The sequence below is a fragment of the Musa acuminata genome, chromosome BXJ1-7 (genome assembly GCF_036884655.1).
Source record: "Musa acuminata AAA Group cultivar baxijiao chromosome BXJ1-7, Cavendish_Baxijiao_AAA, whole genome shotgun sequence".
Classification (NCBI taxonomy): Eukaryota; Viridiplantae; Streptophyta; class Magnoliopsida; order Zingiberales; family Musaceae; genus Musa; species Musa acuminata.
Window position 1 is genome coordinate 40,295,992 of NC_088333.1, and position 14,678 is coordinate 40,310,669.

A 14,678-nucleotide genomic window follows, 5' to 3' on the forward strand; every position below is an offset into this window, starting at 1 on the left:
CGGCCCTCGATCAGGCCTAGTCCATTTAGAATCCGGTCCAGCGATCGGGCCAATTCGGCAAGGTTGATCAGATCAGGACCGTCGGATCGGAATCAAGGGAAATGAAAGCTCCAGGGTGAAGCCGGTTGTTTTATGATTATACTGTGGCTCGGGTAGTGCTAGTTTCCTGGACCACAATTCTGGTAATTACAAAAACAGAAATCAACCGTGGCACTAACAAAGTTAAAAGAAGAAGAAAACAACCACCAATCTAAGTAATTGTTTCTGTGTCATAACTAATGCCCCCGCCACTATTTTCGATATGCACAAAATAATCTAAGTAATCATCTCACTAGATATCCTTTTTTCCTCTTTTTAATTAAAAGCTTGCCTGACGGATTGGGTGACTAAAGTTGGGTTATCAATCATCGGAGCCCCATGCGTGATGTGATGTACGAGCCATCAAGGGGCCTACACACCTGAAGGCCGCTCAAAATGGTCGACGTACAACCGCAGGAATTGATCCTTCATACAATATAAATCTTACTCAGCACTCGCACAGAGTTATATGTAATGGTTGACGATATATAGATATAATTATCAAGTGCAGCAGCCGAAATGACAGAAACAATAGACTTTCCTTTTAAGTGGTTTCAAATATAGCAGTGAGTAGAACAAAATATCAGGGGTCATGGTAGACCTCAATTTTTAACAGAATCTACATTTGAGCTAAAAAATTAGAAAGGGACATCTTCTGGAATCCGTCAACTTTATGCAGCTAATGTGTCTTCAAAAACATTATTCCTCGTCTGAGTGATCTCTTGGCCTGTCAGTCTGCAAACGTTGCACAGCTGTTTCAATTTCTCAAAACGGACTGCTTGCATAACATCTGCACGGTTTTTAAATGGTGCGCTCAACTAAGTTGTCGCACCTGCAGCGTTTGTCTGATGCTTTCTTTCAGTGCAATAACAATTTCCACATTCATCTGTTTTTTTCTATCATGTTGTTCTCCTCTACTTTCCAATAAAGCAAAAAGATTCTGTCATATACCACCACCTATTAATCTTCCTCATCTGCTAGTAACTTGAATGAGAAAGGCTTGAATTTGTAGCCATCACCATGGTAGAACTTGCCCATGAATTCAACCCAATGAAGACGCAAGGCGTGAAGGAACGCACTAAGGGTTTCCATCATAAGCAAAATGAATGCTGTTGCAAAAGCGAAGACAGCGAGCCCTGCTATCCGGATGATGACACTGTCGTACCTGCACACATGATTTTCTCAAATAAACCAAAGTCACAAACTCCTGGTGTCTCATATATTTAATTTGCCTTCGTAGCAGCATAACAAGATTCTAGCAGAATAGAACAACACTAGATGGTCTTAGGGATCATCAATTCTGAAACTTGAATATAATTAAATCAGTTATTTACTAACTGTAAGGAAAATATTTACATAAAGGAAGCAGCAACATATTAAATTATTGTTCAAACTCACCCCCACGCGAGCAGAAGCAATTTCTCATAGAAGACAGTTGACAATTCTGAGTGTGCCAAGCTGAGTAACAAAAGAAACCAGAAAATCCAATAAATACTGTGTTGACCGTAAAGAAAAAACTTGTCAGAGCTAATGTTACATACCTCAGGGCCCAAAGACGGAGGTAAGATGCAGTGTTTGAGACGGCACCAAGAACAAACTCAATAGAATGTATCATCTGATGCACAAATACCTCACTAAAATTGAAGTCTTCATGGTGCTGCCTCCTTGCAGAATCGGGATCATGATCAAGATCCATTTCTGATGTCCCAAGGATACCATAAGTCCGGCCTTGAAATCTCTACCCAAGACACCATGCACACTGTAATAGCTGTATAGCATATTCTCTAAAAAAATTCATGCATCTAATAATTATAGCTGAGACTAAGTTTCATGTCTTGTAAAAAAATGTACATAGACAAACATATGTATCAAGAAAATTGAGATGATGAAGGAAACTCAGTTCTAATTTTCTCTTAAAGTAAACAAATAGCTTTCAAGCTCATCATGAGCTATATCCCGTCATGACATAAACTAGAGAAAATAAAGCAGAAAACATCATCAGCTGCTTAATGACATTGTGTTTCCCATTAAACTAACAAGTAACATCATCCCGTCAATGACATCGCTTGAACATCCCAATGCAGATTTTTTAAATAACCGACTCATCCATGATCTGGAGCAGTAATCAAAAGCTAAGAACTAAAATTCTACCTCTGTATGAAGCTTTCTCAAGATGAATGGTTTTGGAAAGAGCATCCAAGGAACTGCTACGATAGCCATAAGCAATAACAATATCTGCATTCCGAAACAAGCAAACTTTAATTGTGGAGCACAGTGAAAACTTACAGATCATCATTTTGTAAAGAAAAATACAATGTGTACAACCTGCAATTCTTTCTGACCCCAAAACAACTTATTTTCTCCAAGATCCCCGGTTGGGTTAAGGAACATATAAATCATAACATGATACAAATCAGCTTGAGATCCTGTGCACCATTTGATGACAATAAGGAGTGCGAGATAACCAAAGAGGCTGTTGAGAAAGATCATCTGTGGCATAAACTGATACCTGAAAAAGGAGTAAGAAATCAGAATCTCTCAACCTTAAGTCGGTTGGTAAGATTAGACACACAAAATATACCAAGCATATCTACTACATACCGTACATCAAGGGAGCTTCCATGAAACTTTGCATCAAAGTAACTCAGTATGATGCCTAAGTTCATCTGGGACACACCTAATAATATTGACATCTTCATTTTGAGGGAGTTCAGAAAGGGCAATTCAGATCGACTCCCGCGCCATCTTGGATCCACGCCAAATGGATATGGATCACGATACTTAATAAGGCCAGCAGTATGTGCATCACTGAAGCATGCAAAGAAAACAAATTAATTAGAAGTAGCAATCTAACAAGAAAATTTGGAACTCAGAATGTGACGTTCATAGAAAACTTTAAGATTAGCACAAAATCAATTAATTAATTCACAAAATATCAGAAATGTAATTTGATAGTAATTGAATCAAGCTGTGGCAATGAAACAAAATCTTAAGAAGCACAGGCAGCTGAATGAAAATAAAAACTAAATGGTTTGCACTGAAGATAATAGGAATATAAATAACACAAATATGTAATGAACTTGTAAAAACAACTAACGCAAGGTGATCTTTGCTCATAAGACACTTCAGATGGCTAACATATGGGTTGAGTTTATCTATCAATATCTTGCATTAACGGTCAAAGAATATAGTCCTAACATTATTTATAATTAGTTAGATTATTATCTCTTAGTTCATTGCTTTGAAATAAAACCATCTAAGTGAAATAAGAGTAACATATAAGTGAAATAAAACCATCTAATCTTAAAACACATTAGACTAGCATTGCACATCTGAACCACAAGTAGGTACAGTATGCAAGTCTAACAATCCTGGGCTACTTTGAGCATCATATGGAATACTTTATATCCGAATAGAACAGACTCATCAATAATTAACAACGAAACTACAGATATGAACATTATTAAACCTGCAACTGCTATCCCGGCATTTATAAGCAGATTTGCCAAAGATCTGGAAAGGAACAGAGAAAAATTCATTGTATATCAGTCCACAATATATTGAAAAAAGTGCCATCAGAAGTACTACATAACGCCCGCCAAATGCCATCTCCATAAAGCTACCAAGTTTCTGGAAAAAAAAGAAAAAAGTTATTAATTACCTTATGCAAATAGCAGTTAATTTGGCAGTCTTTAGGTAGAAGAATAATCAGCTCTGACATAAAAGATATAGATCGAAGGCAATTGTACCATTAACTTTGAAATACTATGAACTGATGACAAAAGTTATCACAACAACAACAAATGATTGAAGGTGCCAAGCATATCTTTCAAATCTTATACAAACAAACTAATGGTTTAACTAGACTCTATATTTCAAAGATCAGCAGACTCAGCAACTCCTTATATATGACATAAGATGTGAAGCAGCAAATTTTAAATAAATGTTTTAGCTGGCATATGAACATATCATTGTATCTAAGTGTTGGGCATATAAACATATTATAAGACAGCTCGAATATGAACATATCATTTTAAATAAATGTTTTAGCTGACATATGAATATATTATAAGATAATTGTGAGACGAACAATATTTTTATGAATCAGAGTGTTGGGCAGTTAGAAAACAATATATATATAAAAAATTCTGTTACCGAAATGAGAATATTGAGATGGATGTTTAGAGTTACTAGGAAAAAATAGAAAAAGAAATACTTTTATTTGTGAACCAATCCATTGATAAAGAATCTTCAATGTTGTACTCTCTCAACAAGAACAACCTAGAGACAGGAAAAAAAGTATCAATCATCCTTTTAGGCACACTTGGGATTTCTAGGGGCAGACGGAAAGTGACTTAATTAAAGCATCTTAGGACATCTTACATCAAAAAGAAATACCATGATAATACTTGCCATGCAAGCTATCTAGCATTGACACACTGATGTACAGTATCAGAATGATAAGATGGTGATTGGTGTGCTCATCTGCAAAGCTGAGCATGTGATAAGGCATGTGATAAACAAAATTCAACATTGCGCATCACACATGCCACTACCATGCTGACTCCTTGATTGACATTTAAGGAACCCTTAGCAAATTCATACACAGTACAACATACAACAAAATATTCTACCTCAAAATTCAAGCTAAAAAGACTACCTGAGATCCCAGCTTTTTCTCACGAAGGATAAGAATCAGTGATCCCAGCAACAAGCATAACCCATGGCCCCAGTCACCAAACATTACAGCAAAAAGAAATGGGAAGGTTATGACAGAGTATACAGCAGGATTTGCTTCTTGGTATCTAGCAACACTGCACAATAACAAATTGAATTATTAATGGAAAGCCAACATAAATTACCAAGTGTGAATTATTCTTCATTATGCATACTTGTATAGAACCATTCTTTAATCATCAATTCTTCTTTATCTTCCTTACAAATCGATCTCTGCACGGGACTAGGTGGTCAATTATGTCACAGACTATTCTTTTGTAAATTGTGTGAGAAAATTTGAACTTTAGAAGATCGATAGGAACTATTTAAGACAAAGAAACTATTCAATATCAAGTTCCATGGTGTTTGTTGTTAGCTAATGGCACTCTTTCGATTCAAAAGGTAGTAGAAATGAACTCCAAGATAGGAGACTCTCGACAACTAGAAATTTTGAGATAGAGAATTAAAATCAAATATATAATTACGAAAACAAAACATGGACATTTCAATATACTTCATAACCATATTAGTACTATTTGTCCATTTCAAATAGCTAAGAATGGTTATGGGACAATTAGAATAAGAAAAGAATTGCAATATAATTAAACATACAAGATACAGGTGGAGGTTAAATGATAACAAAACTAGATACAACGCAGAAGGTACATTCAATCTTTGGATAAATGATTAAATACTGTCACTGCAGAGACTCATGTAGTCATCTCAATCCAGCATGTGATATTTAATTGGTCTTGGATGAAAATGTCTACAAGTATCAGAAAGCAAATGTAAAAATGTCTGCCATTAGAGTTTCAAGGACAAACCCATATGCGTCAACAATTTCCTGAAATGCATGTGTGAACCAATTTGTTCTGAAATATGTCGGGGGAGATTCAAAAGAATCCATGTCATGAAATATTATCCCCACTTGAGAATTGCTATGAATTGATGCATGTTCCAAAGCCTCCTTGATCTGTGGCAAAAAAGAAACAACAAAAACATCTTATTTCTATACTAAATATAATACCAACAAACAATTTACATTAAGCTGGGATGCAGCTTGGTGAACACAATAATATAACAAAAATTATCACCTGAGGTTTAGCAAATGTTGGACACCATCCTTCTCCAACAAGGCATTTTTTTGTAACGTCAAAGTTGAGCATATTCAATGTGTCATACACACCTTTCTCTTTTTTCACCTAAAATATTAAACAATGAAAATCAGCAGTGCAGGTCCTGCCCTAATTACAGTAAGTTAGCATATATTTAAGCATCATTGGAAAACTAGTTTCAACTATAAGCCAAATAACAATTAAAATTAACTAGAAGAAGAGGAACTGGGAGTTAACCAGCTATACCATGATTATCCAATTCCACAGTTGAGAAGCAATTGAAGCTAAGGCCTTATTTCTATGACGGTTTCCAGCATCCAGTGTTGCTTCTAAGTCAGACAAACGCAATGAAACCTAGATGAGGATAGTAACGAGTCAATATAAACTTATTCATTCTAAATTTCTCATGCAATAAAGCAATAATGTGAATTCCCCAGCTTCAATGATAGATGAAGAGACATCTAAAAGCTCCAGCTGTTCATAATTTTTTATGCAGTTCTCATGCCACAGAAACATTATTAATTGACCATGCACTAACTGCTAAAGCGTTTTAACACTATAAGCTCACTAAGGGGTATTATGCCCGGCAAATAGAGCAAAAAATAACTATTTCATCATCATTTAGTATCATCAAACAAAACTCAATAGTCAAAAAAGACTTGTTCAGTATTTAACTATTCAAAATATCTATAGTTTCAAGATAGCTTTGATTCATGAGACCCCGAAAACAGTTGAATGGAAAAACTAAAAAAAAGCTCACACGTTGCATAAACCTCACAGCGATGTGGGGTCTAGGGCACATATAGTTATACAGTTGCCTCTGTTAAATATGAGAAGAAAGAAAAGGATCACACAAAAGATCAGTACATAACTAGTTCATTTTTGCAAAAGGTTATGTTCCACAAATATTGAATTTCTATATGCTAGACTAGACTTGAGCAACCCTTGACTGCTGAGCTTGGTTGTTTGTCCATATGCAACTTGCAGCCCTTGCCAAGAGTATACCATGCTGAAATGTTAATTATCTGAGTGAAGACACTGAGGATGACATGAATGGTTTGGATACAGTAGAAATTAGCATACCTCACGAGTCAGTTGCATCTGTTTACTATTCTCTTCCGGCACAGGATAGCAACTTGCTCCAAATGCTTGACAAATTTTCAGTATTTTATTTTTAGCCTGCTCCCCTGAAAAGAAAACTACAAAGACTGTCTTTTCTACCTGCATAAAATGAGAAGAGAATATGAATAGAGACATGTTTAAACATGTCGTAAGGCATTAACAGACAAGCATGAACCTACAGAAAAGATTAGTTTCTTTGCCAATAAAATCTTCCAAGTAAATAGAATTCATTGAAGGTAAAAATTTTCATAAACTGGATGGGCACAGTTCAAAAGTATTCAGTTTATATTAGAAGAGTCAGACTGGGGTAAAGGTATGCATACCATTTCACCAGACACTGGATCCATAACCTGTTCCCCGGCAGGTGCCTGATTGAAGAACATATTGCCCCTAGTAGCTCGGAAAAGCATCCTCTCAAATGTCAACTCCTTTGACTTACATATAATCCCACTGATGAATCTCAAGCCAGCTTTACTTGAAGGCTCGGGCTGCACAGACTATAATGATATGCATGTTACAATAAGCAAAAAGGCAGAAGAGCAATTAATTACTAACCATCATTAGTCAATGAGAAGAAGAAAACCTGTTCAAGCAAAAATAGGCTCTCATCATCTTTCTTGGAGTATATACTTTCAACTAACTCTGTCTCAGCTGGAACTGCATGATTTTGAGCTGCAACAAGAAACCCACCTGCCTGGAATAAAAAATCTAATAAGTGCAGGTCCAGTGACAGGCATATACATTGTTTGTCTACCAAGAACATCACAACTAGCATATTCTGTCTTCCTATTTATATATATTAATATATGCATGCCTTCAAATTACACTTCAAACGTGCTCACAAAGAGCCCGAGAATGTGAGCCCTAAAATTCCTAATTAAATGGATCAAAGCGGGCCTGTTTTACTGCATCGAAGCAGACCACTCGAAACGAGGATGGTCTATGTACCACCTGTTTGGTACCGGTCTGAACGATGGTGCATACTGGTCCGCATGAGACCAATGGTATGTACCGGTTCGCACGAGACTGGCCGTCCATGGTAAGGACAACAAAACCTCGTGCTTGACAAGGCTGAAAAGCATTTAACAAGCTACAAACCAATTGAAAGTCAACAAGAGGCTACAACAAAATAAATAGTAAAGCTGACAAGCTCAAAAACTTTGTTTTGAAGTAAAACATATGATCTCTAACAAACACACCCACACATGACATTGATGACCAGATAAAAATGAAGTTATACTTGCATCAAAATATATAAAAGTAACTTAGCAAATTACCTTTAATAACACCAACTTAAATTCAAGGAGCTCATTGTATGTTTGCCGTAATTTCTCACTATTTGCATTCATTTCTAGAAGTTCAGCCTCATGTTCGCTCAATCGCACCTGAAACAAGAGAGAAGATATTCAAAATAAATAGAAGATTGAAGATCCCAGATTCCAAATGGATAAACTCAAACACAAAAAGGATCTTTCTTATTCTAAAATGCAAGGTTTGTCATACCACAGCATACCGCCCGGTATGGGCAATAAGTACAGGTCCAATAAAGGACTGGTATGGGTAATACATACCGATTTGTTGGTATGCCCCACCGTACCATATGTCGGTATGTTGCTATAGTTCGATACGTATTGTATCGATGATCGATCGATACACCAGTATAGACTGGTAAGATGAACCGTGCTAACATGTGAACAAATAATATTTTAAAATTTTAATTATGAAAAAGATGACAAAATACAAGTTCAATGGGATATGCAATTTACCTCTAGCTCTTCCAAGTCAATAACTTGTTGTGAAGCAGGACAAGGAGAAGCTGTAATACCAGCCTTACTAATCTGGTCGCCGAAAAATCTTAACTTGCGTGACATTTCCCCACATCGCTTCACCTATTCGATCAGCGAAACATCTAATGTCAAATACAATTATGATTCATCAGGATGTATGATCTGCTATAGTTGTAAATATGAGATGAAAAAAAAGGTAAAACTCAAGAAAACGGGCAAAAACCATCTAAATATTCATGTAGTTACAGAAATCTTAACATATGATCATTTGGGCATTATCATCCAAGTGCTGCAAGGCCCCCTCCATTGGAAGAGAGAAACAAATACACTGAAGATCTCCAGGAGCAAGTACTCTTTAATCAGGACTTATTTGCAATTACTTGAAGCTTGTTAGAAGGGAAAACAGAAAAGAATAATGATATCATTCAAATTCGTCAACACAAAAAAAAAAGCCACCAGCCATGTGCAAGTGACTGATTATAATCATAAACCCACCAAATTAAGGGGCAGCAGATGAAGTTAAAAAACATTACATTGTCCACATAAACTGCAAGTCATGCCATGTATAGAGACAGTTCTCAGACATTAAAGAATGTGTTAAACATCAGATTTAAAGCAAATACTAACAGTCAATAAGTCAATCACTAAAGCATAATATGTTCGTTAAGCATCACTGCATTCTGTGGAGCATGGACATGAACGCAGCATGGACATATGCTGAAACAGAAATCTTATGGCAGGAAAAAGTGAAAAACAACTGAAATCAGTATATTCTTAAAAATTGTTTTTGCAATTTTATATTTTGTACAATATAGACAATAAAATCAGATCATCATGGATAAAACTTATTAGAAAAATAACCACTCAGACAAGTAGGAACTTTTCACAAAAGTACTAGAAACTTACATCAAGAACTAGAAGTGCATTGAAGTCTGTCACATATATATAGCACATTTATATAAAGTTATAAACAACCCAAAGACATCAAGAAGTGTCTGATGAATATTGGCCTTGACATGGACAGCAACAATTGAGAAGAATTTATGCTTCATATTTGCATCTTAGACCAGTAATGACCAGAAAGTTTTTACCAGTTTCAGTCTCCTGTTTAAGGTAAAATGTTGTTTGATAACAAAAAGGAAATAGACAAGTATTTACTTGTTACTGAACAATTCTGTAGTTGTATGATGAATAGGGTTCTCAAAATTTTGTTTTTAAGTCCAAAAAGTAATATGTTATTACTGACCCTCCTAAACTAGGACTTTCACCAATTTGAGGAGGAGAAAGGCCTCACAAGAATCTAAGCTAAAGCAAAAGTAGGAGCTTTCTTACCGGATGAAAAAAAAAGAGAGAAGATAACACATGATATCTAGAGAGACTAACAAAGGCTTACTTATAGACAATTGTGACCTAACTACTAGTTACAATTAACTACCAGTAGACTTTAACTAATACCACCAGGTCTCTTGGAACTGTACCAGTCTGTGTCAGACCAGAATTTAGAATCTTACTAGAAACAAACCTACCTACAAGTTCTAATAACAGTTGGCTGTCACTGGTCATTGAACATAAATTATTTGAAATACAGTACAAGACTACAGTGATCATATAATTTATATATATTAGATCACTAGTAACAACAAAATCACAACTAATGCAACGGAAATTTTCTGAATTAATTAGAAACTCAAGTGGGGAAATATAAAAAAAAGTGACAGTAAAATAAACCAAAATATCAGCTCATGTCCAAGTATATGGTCGCCATTGGTTTCAAAAATAAAGAATTAGCATTTTCTTCTGCAACAAACTGAAGTAACTCTTCAAGTATTGCTGGCTGTTCATCAAGAACACTGTGAAGAAATAGCAAAAGTACATGACTGCACCACCAAGAACACTAAAAAATTACATATCAGATGTTAAATAACTGTGAAGAATATGCAAGAATATAAAACTACAACACTAAATATATGGAAGTTCGAAGAGCAAACATTATATTAACAATGAATTATCACAAAAATGGCACATCACATTATAACATAGAGCAAAACTAAAAAGAAATCTTAAATTGAAAGTGACTTTGTAGAAGTACATGTGAGCGCATACCTGGTTGACAAATGTTCGTTGAAAAGGACTCTTATCTTCATTTAACTGCACAAAAAAGATGGAAATAGGTGCTTCATGTACACAGTCAAATGTTGCAACATCATTATTGTAAAAGGATAAGGATCCAAAAATGTACTAGAAAGAATCCTTATAAGGTACTTGAAAATTGCAATACTCAAGCAATGCACTCATGAGTAAGAATTGCCATGGTAGTTGGCACCTGTTGGCATGGATTGGCATTTGTCATGTCAGTACAGTACAGTTTGCCCTGATTTGGGAGTAATCTCTCCACATGTGCACAGATACAACAACAAAAAAATCTAATAGCTTGAATAGGTGGACAGAACATTGAGAATTCAGAATGATATATGGCATGTACAATGTACAAACTCCAATTGGGTTTTGGGTGTGGACTGTGGAGCCTTCTTTGATTACCTCACTATTATTACAAAGGCATGTACATTCAAAAAAGCCTTCTTTGCACATGCATAAGCAGGTAAAGAATACATGCATTGAGCTACCAAGGAAGTAATAACCCCTAAAGAGGCTAAAGCAAGACCTAATTGAAAATGAAGTGAATTATTGATTGTTTCATAAAGACGCTTATGCTCACATCCTAATTGACCCCTTGGAGGAATATGTGTTTTTAAAATCTCTTTGATACTGTGCCGGTGTGCCCAATCCTGAAGTTAGTTCTATACATATGACCAGCAATAAGGAAAATAAATGCAATAGCAAAATTAGGATGAGCAATATCGGTCAGCCATAAACTTTGCGTTTGTGGATGAAATCCATTGAGAAGTGTTAGAATGGCAGTTCCTACTCCGTGGGAAGTGTCAAATAAATGGCTACTCGAATCAGGATTTTTTAGATGTATAACCGTTATACATCTAAAAAATGATTCCAGCTGACGTCCTGTTCCTTGGATCTTGGAATAGGGACATGAACTAAATGTCCTGTCCAAGCCAAAGAACTCACTCCGAAAAGTCCTAACAAATAATGATTTAGACTTAGCATCTTTGAACCAGGAAACCCTTGGTTTCCATTTTGGTTGTAGGTGTAACCAACCCGCTATTAAGGATATAGCAAAAAGAAATAATAGAAAAAGATCTCCAGAATAAAGATCTTCATTAATGCATAATACGATTATATTCCACCACTGATACACAGCGGACAAAGTGTGTGCTGATTAATTTCTTTAACAAAACAAAAATTCTTTTTAGGGAAGATTGAAAAGTCATTGCTTAAAGAAACAAACTGCAATGGCTAAACAGAAGTGGTGCTTCCGAAGTATCATGCGACCATCAAAGTACTTGATTGCAAGAAAATTTTCATTGCAAAGTTTCTTAAACTAACAAAGCTTTACTGGTCTGAATTATCTTAGAAGATAAACCATCGAAGAAGTTGCAAAGGTCTGGGCTTTGACAACCGTCAAACATCTTGGCAACAGATGTATCTTTGCACAATATACAGTATCTTTTTGCATATTTCTCCATCTTTCCAACATGGCCTCAGGTAACTTGCCATCAGTGGCACGATTTGGAATAATTTTTGCAAAGCCAGAGAAGAAGATTTTTGTTTTTTATATTTTTTAGGGCCTAGTGAGAAGAAGTGTCAATTAACTTGTATTATATCAATATTACATTGTTCAAGAGAATGTGAACCTTTAAATGTGAAGATGTGGAACCTACAGCATCTCTGTGCCAACCAAAACAGTTTATAAGAAAATTCTGTTGTACCGATAAATAAACACAAAATTGCTATTTAATTAAACTCTATGACATAAAAATACATAGTATAATTTTTGTAGGGGCCAGATCAGAATGTATTATTATGTTTTTTGCATTCTTTTGTCCAATAATGTGTGCATATTGGACCTTTTGAGACAATTATAGGTCTTGGAAGGTAGTTCTGAACTTCTGATTGGTCAATAAAAATAAATTTCCTTGGAATTCCTTATTTATTTATTTTCTCTAGATTAGTTAATCTACATCGGAGTCTAATGAGAACAAAATATGAGAATACGTTATTAGATGCCATGACATTTATCTAACTTGTGATGAGAATAAATTATCAAATGACTTTCAGGATTATGAAAACAGATTTAACAAACAGATTTAACATGCTTGACAACAGCAGTCAGTATTCTAGGTCTTCGTTAAAAAAAGAAAAAAAAAAGATCTAAAGCCAACATGAATTCCTCGAGAGACATATTAAAAATTCTAAACCATCAACGTTCTCACGGAGAAATTAAGACATTTACTAATTGACAGCACCAGAAATAGCTACGGAAAAGAAACCTAATTGGTCCAGTATAGGCCATAATGATAAAATGTTGACTAAAAGTTGTCAATGTTCTCGAGGAGAAAATATAACTGTAATACACACCCTTAGTTACTGCCACGACATCATACAACCTAATCACCGTCCATGACCAAAATATATGGCGAACTCTCAGAAAAAAATTATTATCTCTGTCCTCAGAAGATGACCTCTTTCCAGAATTAGAGAATGTTAACCTCTTTCCCGAATTAGAGAATGTCATATCATCTCTGGCTACATAGCAAATCCCAATTACATCCTTATCACCCCAGATCTAAAATGAACAAGTAGGTACCGTGAGCACACATGTGATCGTCTATTCTCCTCTTCTTAAGAATGATAAAACCAAACAAACCCAACAAACTTCCGCAGCTGCCCGAATCAATTACATCCAAAAAAAGCCAAGATCTCACCAGAATCGCATTCATCTGACTGCACAAGATCTGAATTCAGCACACTCGCAATCAGCAGAGTCGATAATTCATTGAGTTTATTAAACCGACAACATCATCCATCAAGGAACAGAAAATTTAAAAGAAGGATCCGTTGACATCACGAGAACTATCGAGAACGCCGATATAATCAAGATAAAGACGACCTAAGAAGAAAGACCAAAAAAATGGAACGAGATCGGCGGTGGGAATCGAAGGCAAAGACGATCAGATCTACGGGTTTAGGGTTCCTCACATCTTTGAGTTGGAGAAGACCGAGCTCGCCGAGGTAAGAAACGGCGCGGTGGGCGGACTCGACGGGGATTATGACCTGCACGAGGCTCATGTCCTCGGATCGAAGGTGATCCATCGACGGCAAATCGTCGAACAACTTCATCGCTCCACGAATCGATCGAGAAGATGTGGCATCAAAGAATCGAGGGAGGGAGGGATAGAAAGAGAAATAGCGCGAGGGGGGCTTCAGATCTGGAGCGAGGGGTTTCGCTCTCGCCTGGTTCGATTCGCAACCGCCATTGGACTCGGAAGGTTCCGATCTCTTTCGGAGGCCAACGTGTGCGAGGCGAGTGCTTCTTGGAGGGGCCGAGCCGTCCTCAAGTGGGGAAGAAGCGAGAGATATGAGAATCCAGGAATACCCTCGCCCTCCTCCGAAACAACGAGTGAGCTCTTCGCGATCTCCGGTAGCAGAAGGCACGACCGGTAGGGGTAAAAAGGGAATTTAGTGGATTGACTCGGTTCGAATCGGTTAACCGTATCTCGGCCGGGTTCGGATCGAAATAAAGATCCATACCCGTTTAGTCATTCCATATGGGTTTTATATTTTGGAGTATCTTTTACATGTTTATTCTTTTAATGCTTGAAAATATCACATTTACCCCTTTATATTTTAGTACAATGCATATGCCTCCAAATATTTCTTGTAATATACATAAAGGGATAGATATGGAATCATATCATCAATATGTGCTTATTTTTTATATTAATAT

General features: G+C 36.2%; 1 protein-coding gene across 2 annotated transcripts; it reads right to left on the reverse strand.

The window, feature by feature from the left end:
- Positions 1–598: 598 nt before the first annotated feature.
- LOC135679385 (V-type proton ATPase subunit a1-like) lies at positions 599–14,274 on the reverse strand. 2 transcript variants are annotated; one of them, XM_065193082.1, is made up of 18 exons: positions 13,931–14,274; positions 10,922–10,966; positions 8,798–8,920; positions 8,309–8,416; positions 7,615–7,725; positions 7,355–7,528; positions 6,993–7,130; positions 6,156–6,263; positions 5,889–5,996; positions 5,619–5,767; positions 4,739–4,892; positions 3,548–3,708; positions 2,680–2,886; positions 2,404–2,587; positions 2,230–2,313; positions 1,620–1,816; positions 1,477–1,536; positions 599–1,243 (listed from the first exon to the last, which is right to left on the reverse strand). In XM_065193082.1, the coding sequence occupies exons 1-18, from the start codon at positions 14,069–14,071 to the stop codon at positions 1,039–1,041; spliced, it is 2,457 nt and encodes an 818-aa protein (XP_065049154.1). In that variant the 5' UTR covers positions 14,072–14,274; the 3' UTR covers positions 599–1,038. The 2 variants fall into 2 exon arrangements, with proteins under 2 accessions (XP_065049154.1, XP_065049155.1); XM_065193083.1 differs by lacking the exons at positions 599–1,243; positions 1,477–1,536 and having other exon boundaries at positions 1,802–1,846; positions 13,931–14,273.
- Between the last annotated feature and the right edge of the window lie 404 nt (positions 14,275–14,678).